The sequence below is a fragment of the Anomaloglossus baeobatrachus genome, chromosome 3, assembly GCF_048569485.1.
Source record: "Anomaloglossus baeobatrachus isolate aAnoBae1 chromosome 3, aAnoBae1.hap1, whole genome shotgun sequence".
Lineage (NCBI taxonomy): Eukaryota > Metazoa > Chordata > Amphibia > Anura > Aromobatidae > Anomaloglossus > Anomaloglossus baeobatrachus.
In genome coordinates, this window is record NC_134355.1 from 536,405,740 (window position 1) to 536,428,191 (window position 22,452).

The window sequence follows — 22,452 nt, forward strand, 5'->3', positions numbered from 1 at the left end:
GCTACCTTCACCATCAGCCCCGGGAGCAGCACCCGCAGTGGAGGCCCATCTCTAGCTGCGGACCACAGGTGGCATAATGATCTAAGAAAGACTTTCCTCACCGTCACTACCCCATCTTCCATCCTTTCTTCCGTCCATCGCCTGCCCTCCCTCCTGTACGCCTCAGGGTCACGAAACCGGGCCAGACCAGCCCGTGATGACGCAGAGGATCTGTAACCCCCGGCCCGGCGATAAGTCGGGGTTAACCCCCTTGACCCCAAGGTGTTACATGTCCTCCACTCCCTCTTCATACTATCTCCTCACACATTCTCCCCCCAGCTCCCCATACTGTTTTCTTATACATTGCCCCCCATTCAAGATACTGTCTCCTCTCATATTCACCCACACTGTCCATACTGTCTCCTCATACATCCACCCTCCCCATACTATTTCCGCACCCATTCCCACTTGCTTTCCATACTGTGTTCGCACCCATCAGCCCAACCTTCTTCCCCATTCTGTTTCTGTACCCATTTCCCCCCCTCTCTACAAAAAGTGTGTCTCGAATTTTCACCCCATTTACAATAAATCTTTGGTCTCTTCAGCTCCATTTGAGAGTTTACTATACCAAAGTTCTTCACAACTATGCGGCACCAGAGAATGACATCAGCAGCATGATCAGATGACCTGATCATGCTGCTTATGTCACCCTGATCCAGAAGTGCTGGTGGTAAGGGCTTCATTGTACTCACATCATTGCAAGTGCAATTAATCGCTGGGATCTAGTGTTACAAAGAACGGTTAAATGCCACAATAAGAGCTGGTAAAATAGAGCCGCAGGGGATATCTCTTGATCCATTGCATCAGGTGGCCCAATTGTGTTGCTCTGCCAACTGTGCCCTGGGCAAAAGCCCCGCCTACCCCTCCCCAAGATATGCCCCTGGTATATGAGACAAATGCAATGACATAATGAATATCTGCTCATGTTTGAGGCTTAGTGTGTTAAACAGAGTCAAAAAATATTGAGCTGAACATTGCAGAATGTGATGGGGGTGTGCCGCCCCCACTCCTGTAGCAGCCGGGCTGCTCGGATCCGGACCTGCTGTGTGGCTCGAGGGATCCTCGGGGACCCGGGGGTCACGTGAACACGCCAAATGAAGAGGGGGGCGTAGTTGTACGTGCTTAGCCGTATTCAATTCGTGATGCCAACCACGGTGAGTAGTGAGGTGGGACACCACCACTGCTGTTGTGGGACACCCGGGGGAGATGTAGTGGCAGCTGGATGTTAACCCCTCCATGGGTAGAGATGGTTGCCCCGGGACCCCACTGTCTCTGTGCAGGGTATGGCGATAGCAAGGAATTGCGCGCCCAGACGTACCAGGGGATGTTTGGTTACTCACAATTAAATGAATCACACAAGTCTTTTGATAAACCAAGGTGCTGGTGGCCGGCCGCCGCGGCCAGTTGTACTCTGGTCCCCTACCCGGGCTGGTGGGCGCCGTCTTTTCCTCTGCACTACTTCTGTTGTTTGTTTAGACTTCCTGGTATGGAACACGGGAGTCTGCTCCCGGCTTTTTGTGTACCTGAGGAGCCGTGCCCGCTGACACTGACCTCTGGGATCTATGGGCCCTGGCGGTTGCCTCTCTGTGTGTGGTTGTCTGCTTTTGGGACTTTGGTTGGGACAGGACCTATAATCCTGCCCTCAATTGGTTCATTAGCTAGGCTGTTGGTTCTGGTCCTGGCCTCAGGGTCCGAGTACCCCCCTCTGTGCACAGTTTCCGGGTCGGGTCTCTGGTGCCAGTACCGGCGGGCTCCAACCCTGTCCTGGTCCACCTCGGATCTCCGGCTGCCGTCTTTCCGTTGCTTGCCGACGGAAACCACTGTCTGCCACCTAGCCAAGGTACCAGGGCTCCAAACCTGGCACCATTCAACTTGGACTTCTCCTCCACTCGAGCTACACCTAGCCCCAGCCTCCACTCCTCTCAACTTGAACTCTTGACTTGAACTCCAGACTTCAACTGCTTGTTTTTCCGCCCCGGGCTGTCTAGACCCTAGGTGGGCGTTCCCTAACCACCTAGTCCCACCCACTGGTGTGCCTGTCTTGCCCTGAGGGGGGTGACTAGGGTTTCAGGTCGGCTGTATGCAACCCTGTGAGGGAAGGTGTTATGCGGGGGCCTAATGGGTGACTACCTGGTTTTGCCAGGGCATCACATAATCCAAGACTGCCTAGAAGTCCACTGTTTTGGTTAAACTAATCAAATGTAAGATTTTATGTTGGTGGACTCTGCTTTTCTTGTGATAAAACAAAAAACAATATCTACTGGTTCAGAAATAAAACTTGTTACACCTTGTTGTATAGAGTTAACGTTACCAAACCTTCATTACATGATACTTGTCTGCCATCTGATGGCTACTTGGTGTATAGCAGGTTATGCGGGATTTTTTTCTGTGAGATTTGTGAAATTTCAAACCTGTTCCAAGCATCCAAATAGGGTTATTTCTTGGGCGAAGGCATGTACTTATGGGAAAGTCAGAGAATTTCTGCAACAAATATGTAATGTATCAACATATATATAAACACACCTTTATCAAAAAATATATCTCAAACTGCCTTTTAGCTTGGATCATAGGTTATTTTCATTAACTTGTTAGAAAACTGATTTTAGGTTCCTCAGATGTGCACAAAGCAGTAAAACATGAAATAAGCAAAAGCATATCACATGTAAAAATGCCATAAAAACACACAGAAGACTATTTACAAACAACATTGTTAATAATAATAATAATAATAATAAATAATAATAATAATAATACGTGCTATTTGTGTTTTCAGCAAAGGGATTTTTTTTCCAGAGTTAATTGTACAATTTATTTACAAATGTCCTTTTATTTTTCTTTATTGTTCCCTCCAGGACGTCTTCCCATGAGATTATTTTGTGTTCCTTTTATGTCTTGTGATGCTTTATTTTGCTCAGTACGCCTTCATTGTAGAAATAAACAGTTCCTCTTAAAAACCTCAGATGCCATCTGACGATTGCTCAAAGTACATGACGTCCTAAAAAATAGACAAAGTATTATACATTTTTGTTGTTTTTAAGCCATGTTTGGATCAAACTCGGGCTCAGAGCCGTTTAAACATTATATAGGGGAATATTGCATTGTAACCAGTTACTTAAAGGGATACTCCCAACTATGAAAGTTGTCACCAATCCCTGTGATAGTGGTGGTGGTGGTGTGGGTCCCTCTATAGGGATGTGCTCCTGACGTGCCTCGTCAGAGAGGAGCAGAGTTCGCTATTGGACTGCAGGAAAAAGCTGAGATGATGCCATATTTTCTATGTAATTACCCCAGAATACTGATATAAATTCAGTATGTTGACAAATCTGGGTGCAGTATACATGTGCCCTAGAGCTTTCACACCCAAGGGTTTGATTGGTGCAGGAGCTGCCCGCCATTGACATGCAGGAACCTGGTCCAGCGTACCAGTCTAGTGTATGCTGCATCTTTTGCACATGGTCCAGCGGTTTGTATGATAAATTGCTACTCTATACTGTGCACTTATTGGGTCGGTATGCTGTCTGTTCAGCACACAGCACACTGACTGAATATATACTCATCTGAATGAGCCCCAAGGGGTCATTTGGTCTGAATTTCCACCTCTGCATAAAATGGTTCTTACAATAGTATTTTTTATTGTTATTTACTAAATGAGTCATCATGTTCTTTCAGTTGCCGAAAATCATAATAATTAGCTTCCGTGCAAAATAATGTGGTGGATGCTCATGGATACATGAAAGGACAGACTAATCAGTATAACAAGGTTAAAGTCAACTTTATAGGCCGCATGGCTGTACCATCAAAGCCAGGTATGTTTGGTCCTAAAATTCTGCATTACCTTAAAAGTTGCCAGGCACATAGGCAGGGCAGAGGGCGGAGAGAAGCCACTAGGGACCCTCCTGTAGAACTGGAGTCCAGTGTGGTCTTGGTCCCCTGCAGCTTTCAGAGTCCAGCATACTTGGCTGGGGTGCTCCAGCCAGTGTCTGATCCATGCTGCCTACAGATTAGGCAACATTTATCAGCAGTCAGGCTTTCTCTGACTCCTGTCGGCCAAAGGATGAAAAATCAATAATTGTGGTCTTGTAACTTCAACACAACATCATTTTATGTTCTGTGGGTATGAGGTGAACACAGCAAGAAGATGGCCCTTCTGCTAGAACAATATATGTTCCCTTAGCAGTCCATTAGCTCATCACAGTGCACATTCCCACCTGCTTTTGAGGTAACAGTGGCCCCCTTACCCGATGGGCCCGGAGCAGCTGCACAGATAGCACCGATGGTATGTCGGCCCCTGAGTGCACTGGAGTTTTGCCAATGTAATTTACAGCAAACACATTGTGCAATGTACAGTTAGGTCCAGAAATATTTGGACAGTGACACAAGTTTTGTTATTTTAGCTGTTTACAAAAACATGTTCAGAAATACAATTATATATATAATATGGGCTGAAAGAGCACACTCCCAGCTGCAATATGAGAGTTTTCACATCCAAATTGGAGAAAGGGTTTAGGAATCATAGCTCTGTAATGCATAGTCTCCTCTTTTTAAAGGGACCAAAAGTAATTGGACAAGGGACTCTAAGGCCTGCAATTAACTCTGAAGGCGTCTCCCTCGTTAACCTGTAATCAATGACGTAGTTAAAAGGTCTGGGGTTGATTACAGGTGTGTGGTTTTGCATTTGGAAGCTGTTGCTGTGACCAGACAACATGCGGTCTAAGGAACTCTCAATTGAGGTGAAGCAGAACATCCTGAGGCTGAAAAAAAAGAAAAATTCCATCAGAGAGATAGCAGACATGCTTGGAGTAGCAAAATCAACAGTCAGGTACATTCTGAGAAAAAAGGAAATGACTGGTGAGCTTGGGAACTCAAAAAGGCCTGGGCGTCCACGGATGACAACAGTGGTGGATGATCGCCGCATACTTTCTTTGGTGAAGAAGAACCCGTTCACAACATCAACTGAAGTCCAGAACACTCTCAGTGAAGTAGGTGTATCTGTCTCTAAGTCAACAGTAAAGAGAAGACTCCATGAAAGTAAATACAAAGGGTTCACATCTAGATGCAAACCATTCATCAATTCCAAAAATAGACAGGCCAGAGTTAAATTTGCTGAAAAACACCTCATGAAGCCAGCTCAGTTCTGGAAAAGTATTCTATGGACAGATGAGACAAAGATCAACCTGTACCAGAATGATGGGAAGAAAAAAGTTTGGAGAAGAAAGGGAACGGCACATGATCCAAGACACACCACATCCTCTGTAAAACATGGTGGAGGCAACGTGATGGCATGGGCATGCATGGCTTTCAATGGCACTGGGTCACTTGTGTTTATTGATGACATAACAGCAGACAAGAGTAGCCAGATGAATTCTGAAGTGTACCGGGATATACTTTCAGCCCAGATTCAGCCAAATGCCGCAAAGTTGATCGGACGGCGCTTCATAGTACAGATGGACAATGACCCCAAGCATACAGCCAAAGCTACCCAGGAGTTCATGAGTGCAAAAAAGTGGAACATTCTGCAATGGCCAAGTCAATCACCAGATCTTAACCCAATTGAGCATGCATTTCACTTGCTCAAATCCAGACTTAAGACGGAAAGCCCCACAAACAAGCAAGACCTGAAGGCTGCGGCTGTAAAGGCCTGGCAAAGCATTAAGAAGGAGGAAACCCAGCGTTTGGTGATGTCCATGGGTTCCAGACTTAAGGCAGTGATTGCCTCCAAAGGATTTGCAACAAAATATTGAAAATAAAAATATTTTGTTTGGGTTTGGTTTATTTGTCCAATTATTTTTGACCTCCTAAAATGTGGAGTGTTTGTAAAGAAATGTGTACAATTCCTACAATTTCTATCAGATATTTTTGTTCAAACCTTCAAATTAAACGTTACAATCTGCACTTGAATTCTGTTGTAGAGGTTTCATTTCAAATCCAATGTGGTGGCATGCAGAGCCCAACTCGCGAAAATTGTGTCACTGTCCAAATATTTCTGGACCTAACTGTATGGGATCAAAGTAACTCCCACTCCAGGTTGTTTTACCCCATTAAGTTCTGTGTTTTTCCAAAAATAAGCCATCCTACAAAAATAACCCCTGGCAAGAATTTTGGGCCTTTTCAGAGCAAGCCTTAAATATAAGCCCTACCCCGAAAATAAGCCCTAGTCGCGGTTCAATAATGAAGTGTCTATGCAGCTAAAAAAGGTTAAAGAATACTGCAGGACACTTCATTATAGAAAGCAGACACCCCAAAAAAGAGATAAGAAAGTAGACAGAAGACCCCATGATCATACTCACCAGATGCCTAACCTGCAGTGAAACGCACCGCCACACATCAAATCACACACTCACATCAGATCACACACCCACACACATCAGATCTCACACACACATCAAATCACACACACACCAGATCTTATACACACACACACACACACACACACACATGCACACAGACACACACTCACACCCACACACACATCAGATCGCACACACACACACTCACTACATGCAGTAATACTGATTGCTTCTGGCCGGCACAGAATCCTGGGACGTAGTGTGGTGAAAATATTGAGGACCTGTGGTTGTGTTCCACCGCCGAGTCCTCAATCTGTTACAATGGGAAGCAAATCGGTATTGCCATATGTGGTGGGTCAGTTTGTGTGTGTGATCTGATGTGTGTATATGAGTATGAGTGTGTGTGCGTGAATATGAATGTGTGTATGTGATCTGATTTATATGAGTGTGTCAGCCAGAATCAGGGGAGGTCAGAATGCAGCATACCTGCTGGGAGCAGCCATTGAGGATCGCAGAAGGACCTGGGAGCCGCGCAGACATCCGGCATGAGTCTCCTAGGAAGGTGGGTCTGATTTTTTTGGGGGGTGTAAACTTACCCCCAACAGTGGTTACCCAATAATAAGCCCTAGCGCTTTTGTCAGGGCAAAAAAAATATAAAACAGTGTCTTCTTTTTGGAAAAACACGGTAGCATCCTCACAAAAATGTTATTGCCCAGTCCCTTTCCATAACGCATTCTGTGCACGGTGCCTGTGTTCATATACTTACTTATCACTTTCTCACATGATCAAAGCCATTTTAACATTTCTGTTGTTGGTTTATAGCTAATAGATGTGTAGGTAGTATAATGTAAAGGATTACTCTGCTTTATCACTTTTCTTTGCTATTGATGGAGAAAGTGTATTACTCAGCTTTGGTATCCTACTGTATAACCGCAGTGTGCTAGTGAGTTAATTATGGTAATTAAGAAATTATATGTTGCCTTAATTTATGCCAACAGAAACTACACCTTGTCCCTCAAATATTAGGGGGTCATCATACAGTTTTGTTTATGGAAAAGTGAAAAAGGTAAAACTTTAAAAAAAAAAAAGTTTGCTCCTTAATAGACAAAATATTAAGAACCTTAAAGGGTTAAATTTGCTAAATAAAGATTAAAAAATACTTTTTAAATTTGTTTTATTTTTTATATTTTGGCCAAGGCCTCCATGAACCTCAGTACATCCCTGGTTTCTGCGCTCATCCCGGCTGCCTGGTATTGACAGTGCTGTGGTTTTTGTATCCGCAGCTAATTATATAAACCGCATCTTCACAATCATGTCCAATACTTCTGGTGAAATTAACTGCTTAACTGCTAATTAATCTGCGTCACAATTACTCAATGACTCTCCTGTCTACATCTTTATCTTGTGGTCGATATCTCCTGTTGTGTCACTGACATCTAAATGCTCTGCTGTATATCTACAGTGGATATAAAAAGTCTACACACCCCTCACAAAAAGTAGAGCTGTTGTCATGTAAAAACTCATACCAAGAAGAACCATTTCAGAATGTAGAACTAGGTTTTATTTTTTCTTTCCCCTTGAAAATTATTGTAGTTTGCTTTTTCCCTGGATTAGTACAGATTACAGGTGACATAAAAAGTGGAAAAAGTTCTGAAATGATTCTTCTTGGAATTATTTTTTAAAAGACAAAAACTTGGCATTTTAACAGGGAACAGGGATGTGTAGACCTTTTTATTTTCAACGTACATCTTGTGGTGTAACACTTTTCCACTGTCACGCACCTGACTTGAGGTGTGGCTCCTGTGTTGGGATCTTCTGTTGTGTCCTCCCGTCATGTTATTCTTTGCCTTGTGACGGGCCATTCCCTGCACTTAATAAAGAATGTACGTCTGGAACTCCAATGGTGTGAACAAAGTGCAAAACGCAAAAACATATAACTATACAATAAGGTAAAGAGTTGCACACTAGTCACAATGTATGGGGAAATAATGAAAAACAAAACCACGCCAAGGTAATCTCTATTTTTAGTATGCACTTTCCGTCTTAGAACCCTGCCCCACCCATAGCCATTTGTTTCATTTCACATATATAGCTTGGTCCTTTGCTTCCCGTACAGAGCAAGTTTTTTTTAACTGGAGGTGAGGTTATATATAAGTTAGGGACCCCCAAAAATAGAGAGTACCTTGGCGTGGTTTGGGGGCTCTTTTGCATTGATCAATACAATGGCTAAACATCTCTTGCATTCCAATTATTCATAGCAGTTATGCATATTCCATTTTCAAGTTTTTTCAATTTTTCAGATAGTTCATTGAATTTTCCATTCTAGTATTCCCATAGCAGTTCTGCTTTTCATTATTTCCCCTATACATTGTGACTAGTGTGCAACTCTTTATTTTATTGTATATTCTCTGCACTTGGTCATTCGCCAGCAGCGGGAGGGGCTTACTCACACACGCTGCTTCCGGGCAATTGCTCTGCTTTATCTCGTAGTGTTCGTACCTGGTGCGGTGAGAGTCTTATTCTCTACTTAAGTTGCGGTAAGCGCCCAGCTCTTGGTGACAATGATTAATCTTGGTACTCGACCCCAGACTGACCTCTATCTTGTCTCTGCCTGATCCCTCTGACTTTTCCGTTCCCGTCTGGCTCACGACTTCGGCTTCCCTCCTGACTACTCTTTGCCTGTCCCGTGTGTTTTTACGTACTCTCCTGGTTACATGAACCCCGGTTTGTTTCATGACCTCTCTCCTGTCTGCTCCCTGAGTCTCTTCGCATCCTCTCGGTTCTGACCCCGGCCTGCCTGACTTCCCTAGTGCCTTGTAGCGTATTGCCTGTTCCCTGCACCGCTCAGTGATTAGTTCCTCACTCCTCTGTGAGAGGGACGTTACACCTACACTATTATATGAGGCATAAATGATTTCTGAAGCCTTTCTCTATTAATTTATTGATATCAATTATAATCACTAGTGTTTTCAAAGTAGAACAAAACAATTTTGAATTTAGTATGTGCAATTACAGATAATAGGAATTTATTTTAATTTATATTCATATATATTAACTTGCCTATTATTATTTTATTACTTGAAAGCAACATAGAATAACGTAAGTGACTATATCCTGAATAACAATAGATCTAAAGGAATTCTAAATATTTTATTCAGCATTAAATCCATCTTATCACATCCTATTACACTGTGACTCTGTGTCAATTGTCTGCCATCTTGTGGCCAAAATCTAGATTACACAAACAAAAGAATCATCATTATGATGTGTCCTTCTTGTGAATAGTGGTAAGTGAACCAGTGGATATTCAGGTTCGACAGCCAAACTTGACCCTAGACAATGAACCCATACAAGTAAATTAGGATGAGAAGTTCTTGGCTGTAAAATGGGCGTAGTAAACGGTAGGGTGCTACAAATGGAAGTTAAATGGTAGTAAGAGCAGGATAGATATACATACCTTGTTTTCCGGAGGATCATATGGCAGACAGACTCTCTTCCAGGCCTGCTAATTAAGGCTCATCAATAGTCACTGTTTCCCCAGCCCATCATCTATGCCAGTGTCAGACTCCTTATCACACAGTCCCCTCAACACTGTCTGCATCTGTGATTGGTTGTAGTAATTTTGCTGTATGGTAGTGTAAAAATAAAAAAATATTTTAAAAAAAAATGACATGGGCTCCCAACATATTTTCATAGTCAGGGCTGGTAAAACAACAGCTACAGGCTGCAGCCCCCACCTGTGAGCTGTACCATGGCTGGATATCAAAATAAAAGGTGTCATAAACCAGCTAATGTAGTCACACAGATGTCCCTCTGCTCGTTCATCAATCTATCAAACTGTGACGACACAACACCTCACAGCCCCACCCTGACATCTGTAATACATCGGAGCCCCCAAGGGGTAAGTAAAGTCTGCTTGGTGCAGGGTTACACTGACATATGCTGTCCACGCAGGCACAGTGAGGCATGAAGAGGGAGACAGAGCAGGCCGCGCAACCTCCAGCGTGGCACCTCACTCGCTCTCGACCCTGAGAGGCTGACTGGTCCATTTCAATAGCATCCAGAACCTGAAGAAAGGGTAAACATGCTCCGGGAATCACTAACAGCTGATGGGGGACCCGGTTGTGAGCAGGTGACATCACTCAATTCAGCAGAGGTGACACCCGGGCTCCCCCGCTGCTCTCAGTGAAGGTGATGACAAATTGCCAGATTGCAGGTCACAGCTGTGACCCCCAATCTGACAGACTGGCAGCAACTGGAACTTTCATTGAGGGCAGCGGGGGGAGACCCCAGAATGACTTTCACTAAACTGACTGCCAGTGTAGTCGATCAGTTCGGCAGTTAGGTCACACCTGGGCTCTCTTGCTGCCGTCAGTGAAAATTGAAGCAGTGGGGGAGCCCAGGTGGGACCTCAGGTGATCGAACTGTTGGACTAGTCTGGCAGTCAGGTGACAGGAAGTCACATTGGGGCTCTCCCCCTGCCCTCAGTGAAAGTTGAAGCTGCTGACAGACTATCGAATTGCGGATCATGGCCATAACCCGCAATCCAAGAATTTGGCAGCACTTTCACTCACAGCAGTGGGGGTGTGACCTCTGCTGAAGATCAGACATGATGTAACAGAGCTGAGAATCATCATGGGACTTCGTATGGATTACGTTGGATCTGAAAGGGGTTTTGTATTTTATTTCAAATAAAGGAGCTTTATTTCTTTTCACGTACCAAATTAGTAATGGGATGTCTCATAGACATCTCCTATTACTAATCCAAGGCTTGATGGCAACTCTGATTTTTTGACAAATCATACATGTCATTAACCCCTTATATTACCCCAATTGCCACCGGACCAGGGCAATTTGGATGAGCTGGGTAAAGCGCCAGGATAGGCACATCTAATGTGATGTGCCAATTCTGGGCAGCTGTGGGCTTGTATTTTCAGGCTGGGAGGGCCCATATCCATGTTTCCTTGCACCTGTCTGCTTTACCATGGCTGGATATCAAAAATGGGGAGACCCTATGTCTTTTTTTCATCCTCTGTTTTGATATCCAACCATGGTAAAATTCACAGGTGGAGTCTGCAGCCTGTAGCTGTTCTTTTACCTGCACTGGCTATCAAAATGGGGCGGGAGCCTGAGTAATTTTTTTAAATTATTTATTTATTTTTACACTATCATACAGCAAACTAACTGCAACCAATCATACAGTTAGGTCCAGAAATATTTGGACAGTGACACAAGTTTTGTTATTTTAGCTGTTTACAAAAACATGTTCAGAAATACAATTATATATATAATATGGGCTGAAAGTGCACACTCCCAGCTGCAATATGAGAGTTTTCCCATCCAAATCGGAGAAAGGGTTTAGGAATCATAGCTCTGTAATGCATAGCCACCTCTTTTTCAGGGGACCAAAAGTAATTGGACAAGGGACTCTAAGGGCTGCAATTAACTCTGAAGGCATCTCCCTCGTTAACCTGTAATCAATGAAGTAGTTAAAAGGTCTGGGGTTGATTACAGGTGTGTGGTTTTGCATTTGGAAGTTGTTGCTGTGACCAGACAACATGCGGTCTAAGGAACTCTCAATTGAGGTGAAGCAGAACATCCTGAGGCTGAAAAAAAAGAAAAAATCCATCAGAGAGATAGCAGACATGCTTGGAGTAGCAAAATCAACAGTCGGGTACATTCTCAGAAAAAAGGAATTGACTGGTGAGCTTGGGAACTCAAAAAGGCCTTGGCGTCCACGGATGACAACAGTGGTGGATGATCGCCGCATACTTTCTTTGGTGAAGAAGAACCCATTCACAACATCAACTGAAGTCCAGAACACTCTCAGTGAAGTAGGTGTATCTGTCTCTAAGTCAACAGTAAAGAGAAGACTCCATGAAAGTAAATACAAAGGGTTCACATCTAGATGCAAACCATTCATCAATTCCAAAAATAGACAGGCCAGAGTTAAATTTGCTGAAAAACACCTCATGAAGCCAGCTCAGTTCTTGAAAAGTATTCTATGGACAGATGAGACCAAGCTCAACCTGTACCAGAATGATGGGAAGAAAAAAGTTTGGAGAAGAAAGGGAACAGCACATGATCCAAGGCACACCACATCCTCTGTAAAACATGGTGGAGGCAACGTGATGGCATGGGCATGCATGGCTTTCAATGGCACTGGGTCACTTGTGTTTATTGATGACATAACAGTAGACAAGAGTAGCCGGATGAATTCTGAAGTGTACCAGGATATACTTTCAGCCCAGATTCAGCCAAATGCCGCAAAGTTGATCGGACGGCGCTTCATAGTACAGATGGACAATGACCCCAAGCATACAGCCAAAGCTACCCAAGAGTTCATGAGTGCAAAAAAGTGGAACATTCTGCAATGGCCAAGTCAATCACCAGATCTTAACCCAATTGAGCATGCATTTAACTTGTTCAAATCCAGACTTAAGACGGAAAGACCCACAAACAAGCAAGACCTGAAGGCTGCGGCTGTAAACGCCTGGCAAAGCATTAAGAAGGAGGAAACCCAGCGTTTGGTGATGTCCATGGGTTCCAGACTTAAGGCAGTGATTGCCTCCAAAGGATTCGCAACAAAATATTGAAAATATAAATATTTTGTTTGGGTTTGCTTTATTTGTCCAATTACTTTTGACCTCCTAAAATGTGGAGTGTTTGTAAAGAAATGTGTACAATTCCTACAATTTCTATCAGATATTTTTGTTCAAACTTTCAAAGTAAACGTTACAATCTGCACTTGAATTCTGTTGTAGAGATTTCATTTCAAATCCAATGTGGTGGCATGCAGAGCCCAACTCGCGAAAATTGTGTCCCTGTCCAAATATTTCTGGACCTAACTGTAGATGCGGACACAGGGTAGGAGGGTGTCTATAGTAGTTTGCAACCAATCACAGACACTGGCACAGAAGGTGTGCAGAGAAAGCAGTGAATATTGATGAACCTTAATTATCGGGCCCGAAAGGGAGTATGATTGCAGTGTGATTTTCTGGGAAACACGGTATGTATAACTATCCTGAATAGGAAGAAGACGTAAAGTAAAACGTCTGTGTGTAGGGTTCAGCACTGATGGAGTTACCTCTTGGGCTTGCGATGGGCAATCTAACCATGAGTATTAGACCCAGTTCCACCATTTCTTGTAGCCATGCTTGGTACATACAGCCCCTTCCATATAATCTTTCTGGCATACTGGTAAGGGAAATACAGATGCGGGGGTGCAGCATCCTGCTTTGTTCCCTATAATTCCCTTAATAAATTCGCAGGTTGTGGTACTAATAATTTCCCTAAGATATTGCATATTCTTATATATATTAACATCACCTACATTCCTCTAATTGTACCTGCGTGAATTGTAAACGTAGTGAATGTGCGGCTCCTTTCCTTTATTATTGAGTGAGATTTTCCAAGCCTAGATTGATTCTCTCTCCCCTCATTGTGAAGGTCATACATAAATCCGCATTCGCGGTATTAATGATGGAAAAAAAGGGGATTACCATACTTTGAATGAATTACCATATGGGGACACCATGTGTGTATGATAAATCCATATTATGTGGTATTAACCTGCCTGAGGATATATTTACAAAAACATGCGGTGCTGCACATCCATTATAGGATTATCACCTAATAATATGCCTTGGAATGCTGGGGCATATGCGGATACCGGTGGGATCTAATGTCAGGCATAACAACTTTTGTACTTGTTGTTGCCCTTGGGTATTCTATTTACATGATAAACAAATCGTTACTAATCTAATTAGGGTCCGTATAACTGATGGACCTTCAGGTTTTCTTATACTGATTTGCATACAATTCTCATGTACCTGTCGGGAGCATGCGCAGTGCTCACAGACACATTCAGCTACAAGCGTGACATCACTTCCGGTTGCGGTGACAACCATATTATGGGGAGATAAGGTATGCACACCAGTGACTATGGAAGGGGAATACATGGAATAGCAGAAACTGCTGTGTGAATACTGACATGAAAAATTCAATAGCTATTTGTTAGAATGAAATGTGAAAAATGGAACCTGCATTACTGCCATGAATATATGAATAAAGAGAAATTTAGCTACTGAATTGATCAATGCAGAAGAGCCCCAACACTACGCCAAAGTATTTCTCTACGTTGGGGTCCCTAGCTTGTGTGTGTCCTCTCATGCAGTTAAAAAACTTACCGTGTATGGGACGCTGAGACCCAGGCTATATATGCGTATAATGTGGATTGGCAATAGGTGTGTATGGGGAGGGTTCACAAACGAAAAACTACTAACATTAAGGAATAACGTTTGGAACTCCATTCTATGTCTGAACTGGGTGCAAAAAACCTAAAAAAACATCACTATGGGGAGATAAGGTATGCACACCAGTGACTATGGAAGGGGAATACATGGAATAGCAGAAACTGCTGTGTGAATACTGACATGAAAAATTCAATAGCTATTTGTTAGAATGAAATGTGAAAAATGGAACCTGCATTACTGCCATGAATATATGAATAAAGAGAAATTTAGCTACTGAATTGATCAATGCAGAAGAGCCCCAACACTACGCCAAAGTATTTCTCTACGTTGGGGTCCCTAGCTTGTGTGTGTCCTCTCATGCAGTTAAAAAACTTACCGTGTATGGGACGCTGAGACCCAGGCTATATATGCGTATAATGTGGATTGGCAATAGGTGTGTATGGGGAGGGTTCACAAACGAAAAACTACTAACATTAAGGAATAACGTTTGGAACTCCATTCTATGTCTGAACTGGGTGCAAAAAACCTAAAAAAACATCACTATGGGGAGATAAGGTATGCACACCAGTGACTATGGAAGGGGAATACATGGAATAGCAGAAACTGCTGTGTGAATACTGACATGAAAAATTCAATAGCTATTTGTTAGAATGAAATGTGAAAAATGGAACCTGCATTACTGCCATGAATATATGAATAAAGAGAAATTTAGCTACTGAATTGATCAATGCAGAAGAGCCCCAACACTACGCCAAAGTATTTCTCTACGTTGGGGTCCCTAGCTTGTGTGTGTCCTCTCATGCAGTTAAAAAACTTACCGTGTATGGGACGCTGAGACCCAGGCTATATATGCGTATAATGTGGATTGGCAATAGGTGTGTATGGGGAGGGTTCACAAACGAAAAACTACTAACATTAAGGAATAACGTTTGGAACTCCATTCTATGTCTGAACTGGGTGCAAAAAACCTAAAAAAACATCACTATGGGGAGATAAGGTATGCACACCAGTGACTATGGAAGGGGAATACATGGAATAGCAGAAACTGCTGTGTGAATACTGACATGAAAAATTCAATAGCTATTTGTTAGAATGAAATGTGAAATTTCTCTTTATTCATATATTCATGGCAGTAATGCAGGTTCCATTTTTCACATTTCATTCTAACAAATAGCTATTGAATTTTTCATGTCAGTATTCACACAGCAGTTTCTGCTATTCCATGTATTCCCCTTCCATAGTCACTGGTGTGCATACCTTATCTCCCCATAGTGATGTTTTTTAAGGTTTTTTGCACCCAGTTCAGACATAGAATGGAGTTCCAAACGTTATTCCTTAATGTTAGTAGTTTTTCGTTTGTGAACCCTCCCCATACACACCTATTGCCAATCCACATTATACGCATATATAGCCTGGGTCTCAGCGTCCCATACACGGTAAGTTTTTTAACTGCATGAGAGGACACACACAAGCTAGGGACCCCAACGTAGAGAAATACTTTGGCGTAGTGTTGGGGCTCTTCTGCATTGATCAATTCAGTAGCTAAATTTCTCTTTATTCATATATTCATGGCAGTAATGCAGGTTCCATTTTTCACATTTCATTCTAACAAATAGCTATTGAATTTTTCATGTCAGTATTCACACAGCAGTTTCTGCTATTCCATGTATTCCCCTTCCATAGTCACTGGTGTGCATACCTTATCTCCCCATAGTGATGTTTTTTTAGGTTTTTTGCACCCAGTTCAGACATAGAATGGAGTTCCAAACGTTATTCCTTAATGTTAGTAGTTTTTCGTTTGTGAACCCTCCCCATACACACCTATTGCCAATCCACATTATACGCATATATAGCCTGGGTCTCAGCGTCCCATACACGGTAAGTTTTTTAACTGCATGAGAGGACACACACAAGCTAGGGACCCCAACGTAGAGAAATACTTTGGCGTAGTGTTGGGGCTCTTCTGCATTGATCAATTCAGTAGCTAAATTTCTCTTTATTCATATATTCATGGCAGTAATGCAGGTTCCATTTTTCACATTTCATTCTAACAAATAGCTATTGAATTTTTCATGTCAGTATTCACACAGCAGTTTCTGCTATTCCATGTATTCCCCTTCCATAGTCACTGGTGTGCATACCTTATCTCCCCATAGTGATGTTTTTTTAGGTTTTTTGCACCCAGTTCAGACATAGAATGGAGTTCCAAACGTTATTCCTTAATGTTAGTAGTTTTTCGTTTGTGAACCCTCCCCATACACACCTATTGCCAATCCACATTATACGCATATATAGCCTGGGTCTCAGCGTCCCATACACGGTAAGTTTTTTAACTGCATGAGAGGACACACACAAGCTAGGGACCCCAACGTAGAGAAATACTTTGGCGTAGTGTTGGGGCTCTTCTGCATTGATCAATTCAGTAGCTAAATTTCTCTTTATTCATATATTCATGGCAGTAATGCAGGTTCCATTTTTCACATTTCATTCTAACAAATAGCTATTGAATTTTTCATGTCAGTATTCACACAGCAGTTTCTGCTATTCCATGTATTCCCCTTCCATAGTCACTGGTGTGCATACCTTATCTCCCCATAGTGATGTTTTTTTAGTTTTTTTGCACCCAGTTCAGACATAGAATGGAGTTCCAAACGTTATTCCTTAATGTTAGTAGTTTTTCGTTTGTGAACCCTCCCCATACACACCTATTGCCAATCCACATCGTATATATAGCCTGGGTCTCAGCGTCCCATACACGGTAAGTTTTTTAACTGCATGAGAGGACACACACAAGCTAGGGACCCCAACGTAGAGAAATACTTTGGCGTAGTGTTGGGGCTCTTCTGCATTGATCAATTCAGTAGCTAAATTTCTCTTTATTCATATATTCATGGCAGTAATGCAGGTTCCATTTTTCACATTTCATTCTAACAAATAGCTATTGAATTTTTCATGTCAGTATTCACACAGCAGTTTCTGCTATTCCATGTATTCCCCTTCCATAGTCACTGGTGTGCATACCTTATCTCCCCATAGTGATGTTTTTTTAGGTTTTTTGCACCCAGCGGTGACAACCATGTCTCCGCATACTGTTCATCCGGAATGTCTTTTCACGTGTAATTGTGATGCCCTATATCCATTTAGCCCATGTAACTCTCGCCGCGCCTATCGGGCGATTACTGTCTGAATTCACCTGAACCGGCTGTATTGATGTGACTTCCGGGTTTCGGGATTCCGGATATGACATCACATCCGGTCATGGCAGCGCCCATTCCTGTGTATATACAATCCTCATAGCAACCACCAACGGTATGTAATTGCTTCACCATTTGTTTTAAATGAAATAAATTAGGTTCCTATATATACCCCTCTATATGGTCTAAACCACACCCTCCCCTGATGAAGCTGTCCGCAGCGATACGCGTGGGGCTGGCCATGCTCCCCCTGGTATTGCCATGATTCTTACTCCATGCTCCACAAACTGGGTAGTATATCATGATTTAAAAGATACCTCCAACCTTATTACTCTCTTCCATCCATTAGGTGAGGATATTTCACTATATGACCTCTGCTGTGCAAGTATTTGATTCCATTGCTTGATTCTGGTGGGCTTATGCCCCATAGGACACCTGGGGCAGAAATTGACATTCCCTGGTTGGTTATTTATCCACAGCTTATTAACGCTACTGCAAAGGTCTCACCACCAGGGATATACCATGTTTGCACATCTTTATGCTTATGTTCTGATATTGCATCGCCTATGATTATTGTGGTAGATGTGCTGCATGTCTTGCTCACGTTTTCTATATTATAAGTCTATGGGTTATGCAAACCCCATTGATACAAAATAGGAGGCATAGAGTATCACCTCTGTTGAATATTATACTTAGTACCTTGCATGACTTTGTGTGGCAATACTTTTCTCACCACCTGATCCTAGGGGGAACGTGCTTGTACCTGTGCTATTCCTGCAAATTTTAATTGGTTTTATGACAAATTGTGTGTTGTGTGTGTTTTTTGGACCTAATAAAATTGTTATTTATATCAAGTATACGGACCAGTCATTGGTTATTTGTATAATTGGGTTGCGCGCCTCTTATGCATGAGCTTTTTCTCCCTTCTCCCACGTATGGTTTTCATGCAGGCCGCAGCACCCCTCTCTCTATTAACCTGAGCTGTGCATTCGGTTTTTTTGTTTTAGCATTGTTGTTGTCCCTGTTCCAGGGTTCTTCAGGATAGCACGCCATTTGCATATTGCTATTTATATATTATCTGTGATTGTCATATAGTGGTATTGCATTACATTGGTGGTTTCTACAAATATGGATTGGGAAGCGCATGAGGCGGGCTGGCGCACTCAGCATAATGACAATCTTTTGCTTTCCAAAGTTGATGTGACTCCGGATACTGAATTTTCCAAATGTTCCAGTGAGCTCTTGGCCCTACACAAAAAGTGCATCAGATTGCACTGGAACATACGTTGTTTGGAAGAGTATCTGGGAGCTGATATGTGTCCGAGAGGACTAAGAGTTCAGATATTTCCAGCGTGGGAACCCACGACCGCATTTAAAAATACATGGGAAAAAGGGCTGTTGAAATGTTCACACATCATTATAAACATGCTGTTGGAATATAATAGAGAATTATTTTCTAATATAAAGAAGGAGATCAAGGAGACTGAAACACGTCTTAACAAATTTGATATGGCACAACAGGTGCAACCTTTCCACGCTACTATGAAGGATAGTTTAGACAAGTATGAACAGGAATTAATATCACGCAAACGTAGTAAGCTTACTAGATACCGTACAAACTTTGAAACAAAAACTGCATACAAATGGAAGCATGGTGGCAATTCCAGATGGGGGAATTCCACACATGGTGCACGGAATAGAGTGAGACATGGGAATACCACTGGGGAGGCTAACACAAGCGAAGATTTTTTGTCCACCGCAAGCAGCAATTTAGACACAGGACCAGACGAGGCAAGAGGGGTAGAAGATCCCACAAAGCGTGTGACGAGACCCAAGACCCGAGTGAATTACCAAAACAACAAGCGAAACAGACGGATGTAGGAGAGGTTCCTGGATCGTCACTCATGAGGGAATTGATACCTGATGGTTCTCTACATCCATCCGATTCCAGAGAACAAGGTATGAATGATGACTTACAGATTATAAACCTGTCTGACTATGTGTTATCACCTGGGGAAATTTCGGTCCTACAGAAGGGACTCACATTTGTCCCTACTCATGGTTTGGATAAATTTACGTTAATAAAGGATTTGTATCTCTTCTTTAGGAGCCTAGTACTCAGAGCCATTCATAGGAAACCTGACATGCTCAATGGCCTACCCGACATGGATAGGCAAACTCTTCAAGATCTCCTGGACCTCCTACAGGAGAACGAAAGTCCAACAGGTAGGCGGGTCTTCCCATATAAAAACAAGTCCACGGTCACACCACCCCTCTCATTGGCTCCTGCTGTCAAAGTCTTCTTTGATTTGGTCAAAACTGACATCATGAGATTACCTACTAAGGTCACCCTGGAACATAATTTAAGTCCTATTGAGAAGGCGGCCCTTGTCCAGCTTAAAAATAATAATACCTTTGTCATTAAGGAAGCGGACAAGGGCAGCAACGTAGTCTTATGGCCCACTACTATGTACATTGAAGAGGCCAATAGGCAATTAACTAATCTAAGGTGTTATGTCAAGATTCCATCTGACCCAACCAGTGTATTCCTTAAAAAATTAAAATCCGTACTTGACCGGGCCTGCAGTCTGGGTGTCATCAGTAGCAAAGAAAAGAAATACATATGGGTTGAGCAACCAACAATACCCACATTTTACATGCTACCAAAAGTCCACAAGAATGCCTCCAAACCACCGGGTCGCCCAATTGTTTCCAGCATTGGGAGCCTGTGTGAGAAGGTGTGCACATATTTGGACTTTTTCCTCCAACCCATCGTTCTTCAACTCCCTTCTTACCTGAGAGATTCATCGGACTTCATTCGCTTTTGCCTTGACATCGAAATACCTCCCCAGACTTTGATTGTGACTTGTGACATAGAATCCCTGTACTCTAACATCAAACATGATGATGGCATCAGGGCCCTCGGTCACTTTCTCAATAAACAATCTAACTCGGACAGAATGCACGATTCCCTGTTGATTGATTTGTGTAGTTTCGTCCTTGAACATAACTACTTTCTGTTCGATAACACCTTCTTCAGGCAAACATCAGGAGTTGCGATGGGGGCACGGTGCGCACCGGCACACGCAAACTTGTTCCTTGGGTGGTGGGAGGAGACCACCGTCTATCCCTCCCACCTGTACAGGGAACATGTTTTGCACTGGCGAAGGTACATTGATGACCTGTTTTTTCTATGGAGTGGCACTGAGGAAACTTACCAAGAATTTTTGAACTTTCTAAACACTAATCCCCATAACATCTTCGTGACTTCGAATTTGTCATTTTCAACAGCAGTTTTCCTGGATCTGAACGTAACAATGAAAGAAGGCCATTTATCCACCAGTCTCTTCCGCAAACCTACGGCTACCAATAGCCTTCTTCGATTTGACAGCTTCCATCCATTACACACAAGAAGAGGAGTACCGGTGGGTCAATTTTTAAGAACGCATCGCAACTGTACATCTGATGACGAGTTCTATCATCAAGCTCACGACCTGACCAAACATTTTAGGAACAGAGGGTATCCGAGAGGGGTTATCTCTACGGCTTTCCAACAAGCAAAACAGGACACACAACGTGATCTACTGACCCACAAGAAGCCTCATGAGGACCAACCACTTCGACTGATTACAGATTTCAACAGTCACTGGAATCAGGTAAGATACATTCTGCGGGACCATTGGAGGGTTCTTAAAACTGATATCCAGGTGGCACCCCTTGTGAGTGATGTTCCTCTCCTCACTGCCAGAAGGGCCCCTCGTCTGAGAGACATGTTAACCAGAAGCCACTTCAAGAGAGCTACAGCAAGATTGAACAGGGGACAGACATTAAAAGGATCCTACCTGTGCAGTGAGTGCAACATATGTCAATTTATGCACCCAACAAGAAATGTGTTCGTCAACCCCACTGACTCTACTCCACATAGTCTGTCAACAAATATTAATTGTAAGACCACTAATGTCGTGTATGCCATTATATGCCCATGTCAGAAAATCTACGTGGGATAGACCTCCCAGGAATTACGGAAGAGAACACAAAAGCACATATCCACCATCAACTTGGCAAAGTCGGACCAAAAGAAAGGAAAAACCCTTACATCTGTGGCCTCACACTTCCTCAGACATCATGGAGGTTCGTGTTACAACTTACGGTTGGTGGGACTTCAGAGAATCATGAGTAATGGCAGGGGTGGGTCCTTGTTGAAACCCCTCTTGAGGGCTGAGGCGAGATGGATTTTTACACTCAAATCCCTCACACCTTCAGGACTCAATGAAGAATTGCTATATACTGGCTTCTTAGGTTAACAACACATTTTTTCCATAAAGATGGAGTGTTCTTACACTTTCGCTTCTCCCCATTCTAGTGTCCACCTATAATGAATTCCACATGTGGGGATCTATGGAAGAGTGATATGGACTGGAAGAAGTAAATCACGTCTATTGAGATGTCTATTATGTTCATCATTTTTTGAGACTTCTCCATGAAGAAAGAACAAAAGATGGATTCCTCTTTCAACATCCCTTCAGACCCAGCAAGAAATCATATTGGACAATTAGGATATAATTGATGCAATTTGTATGTCGGGAAATCTGAGCCTTCTCTCCCTTCCCCTTGTGGGAGGGTTGATATAACCATGGTATTATATCCCTGCTGTTGAATTCAGCTGTGAGTCCTAAA

General features: G+C 42.8%; 1 protein-coding gene across 1 annotated transcript in view; it reads right to left on the minus strand.

The window, feature by feature from the left end:
• Positions 1 to 2,800: 2,800 nt before the first annotated feature.
• LOC142297296 (phospholipid scramblase family member 5-like) overlaps positions 2,801 to 22,452 on the minus strand; it is a 127,450-nt gene continuing 107,798 nt past the window's right edge. The window contains exon 6 of the mRNA XM_075341539.1: positions 2,801 to 3,034. Within this exon, the coding sequence (XP_075197654.1) occupies positions 2,996 to 3,034 (39 nt within the window). The 3' untranslated portion in view covers positions 2,801 to 2,995. The remainder of the gene's footprint in view (positions 3,035 to 22,452) is intronic.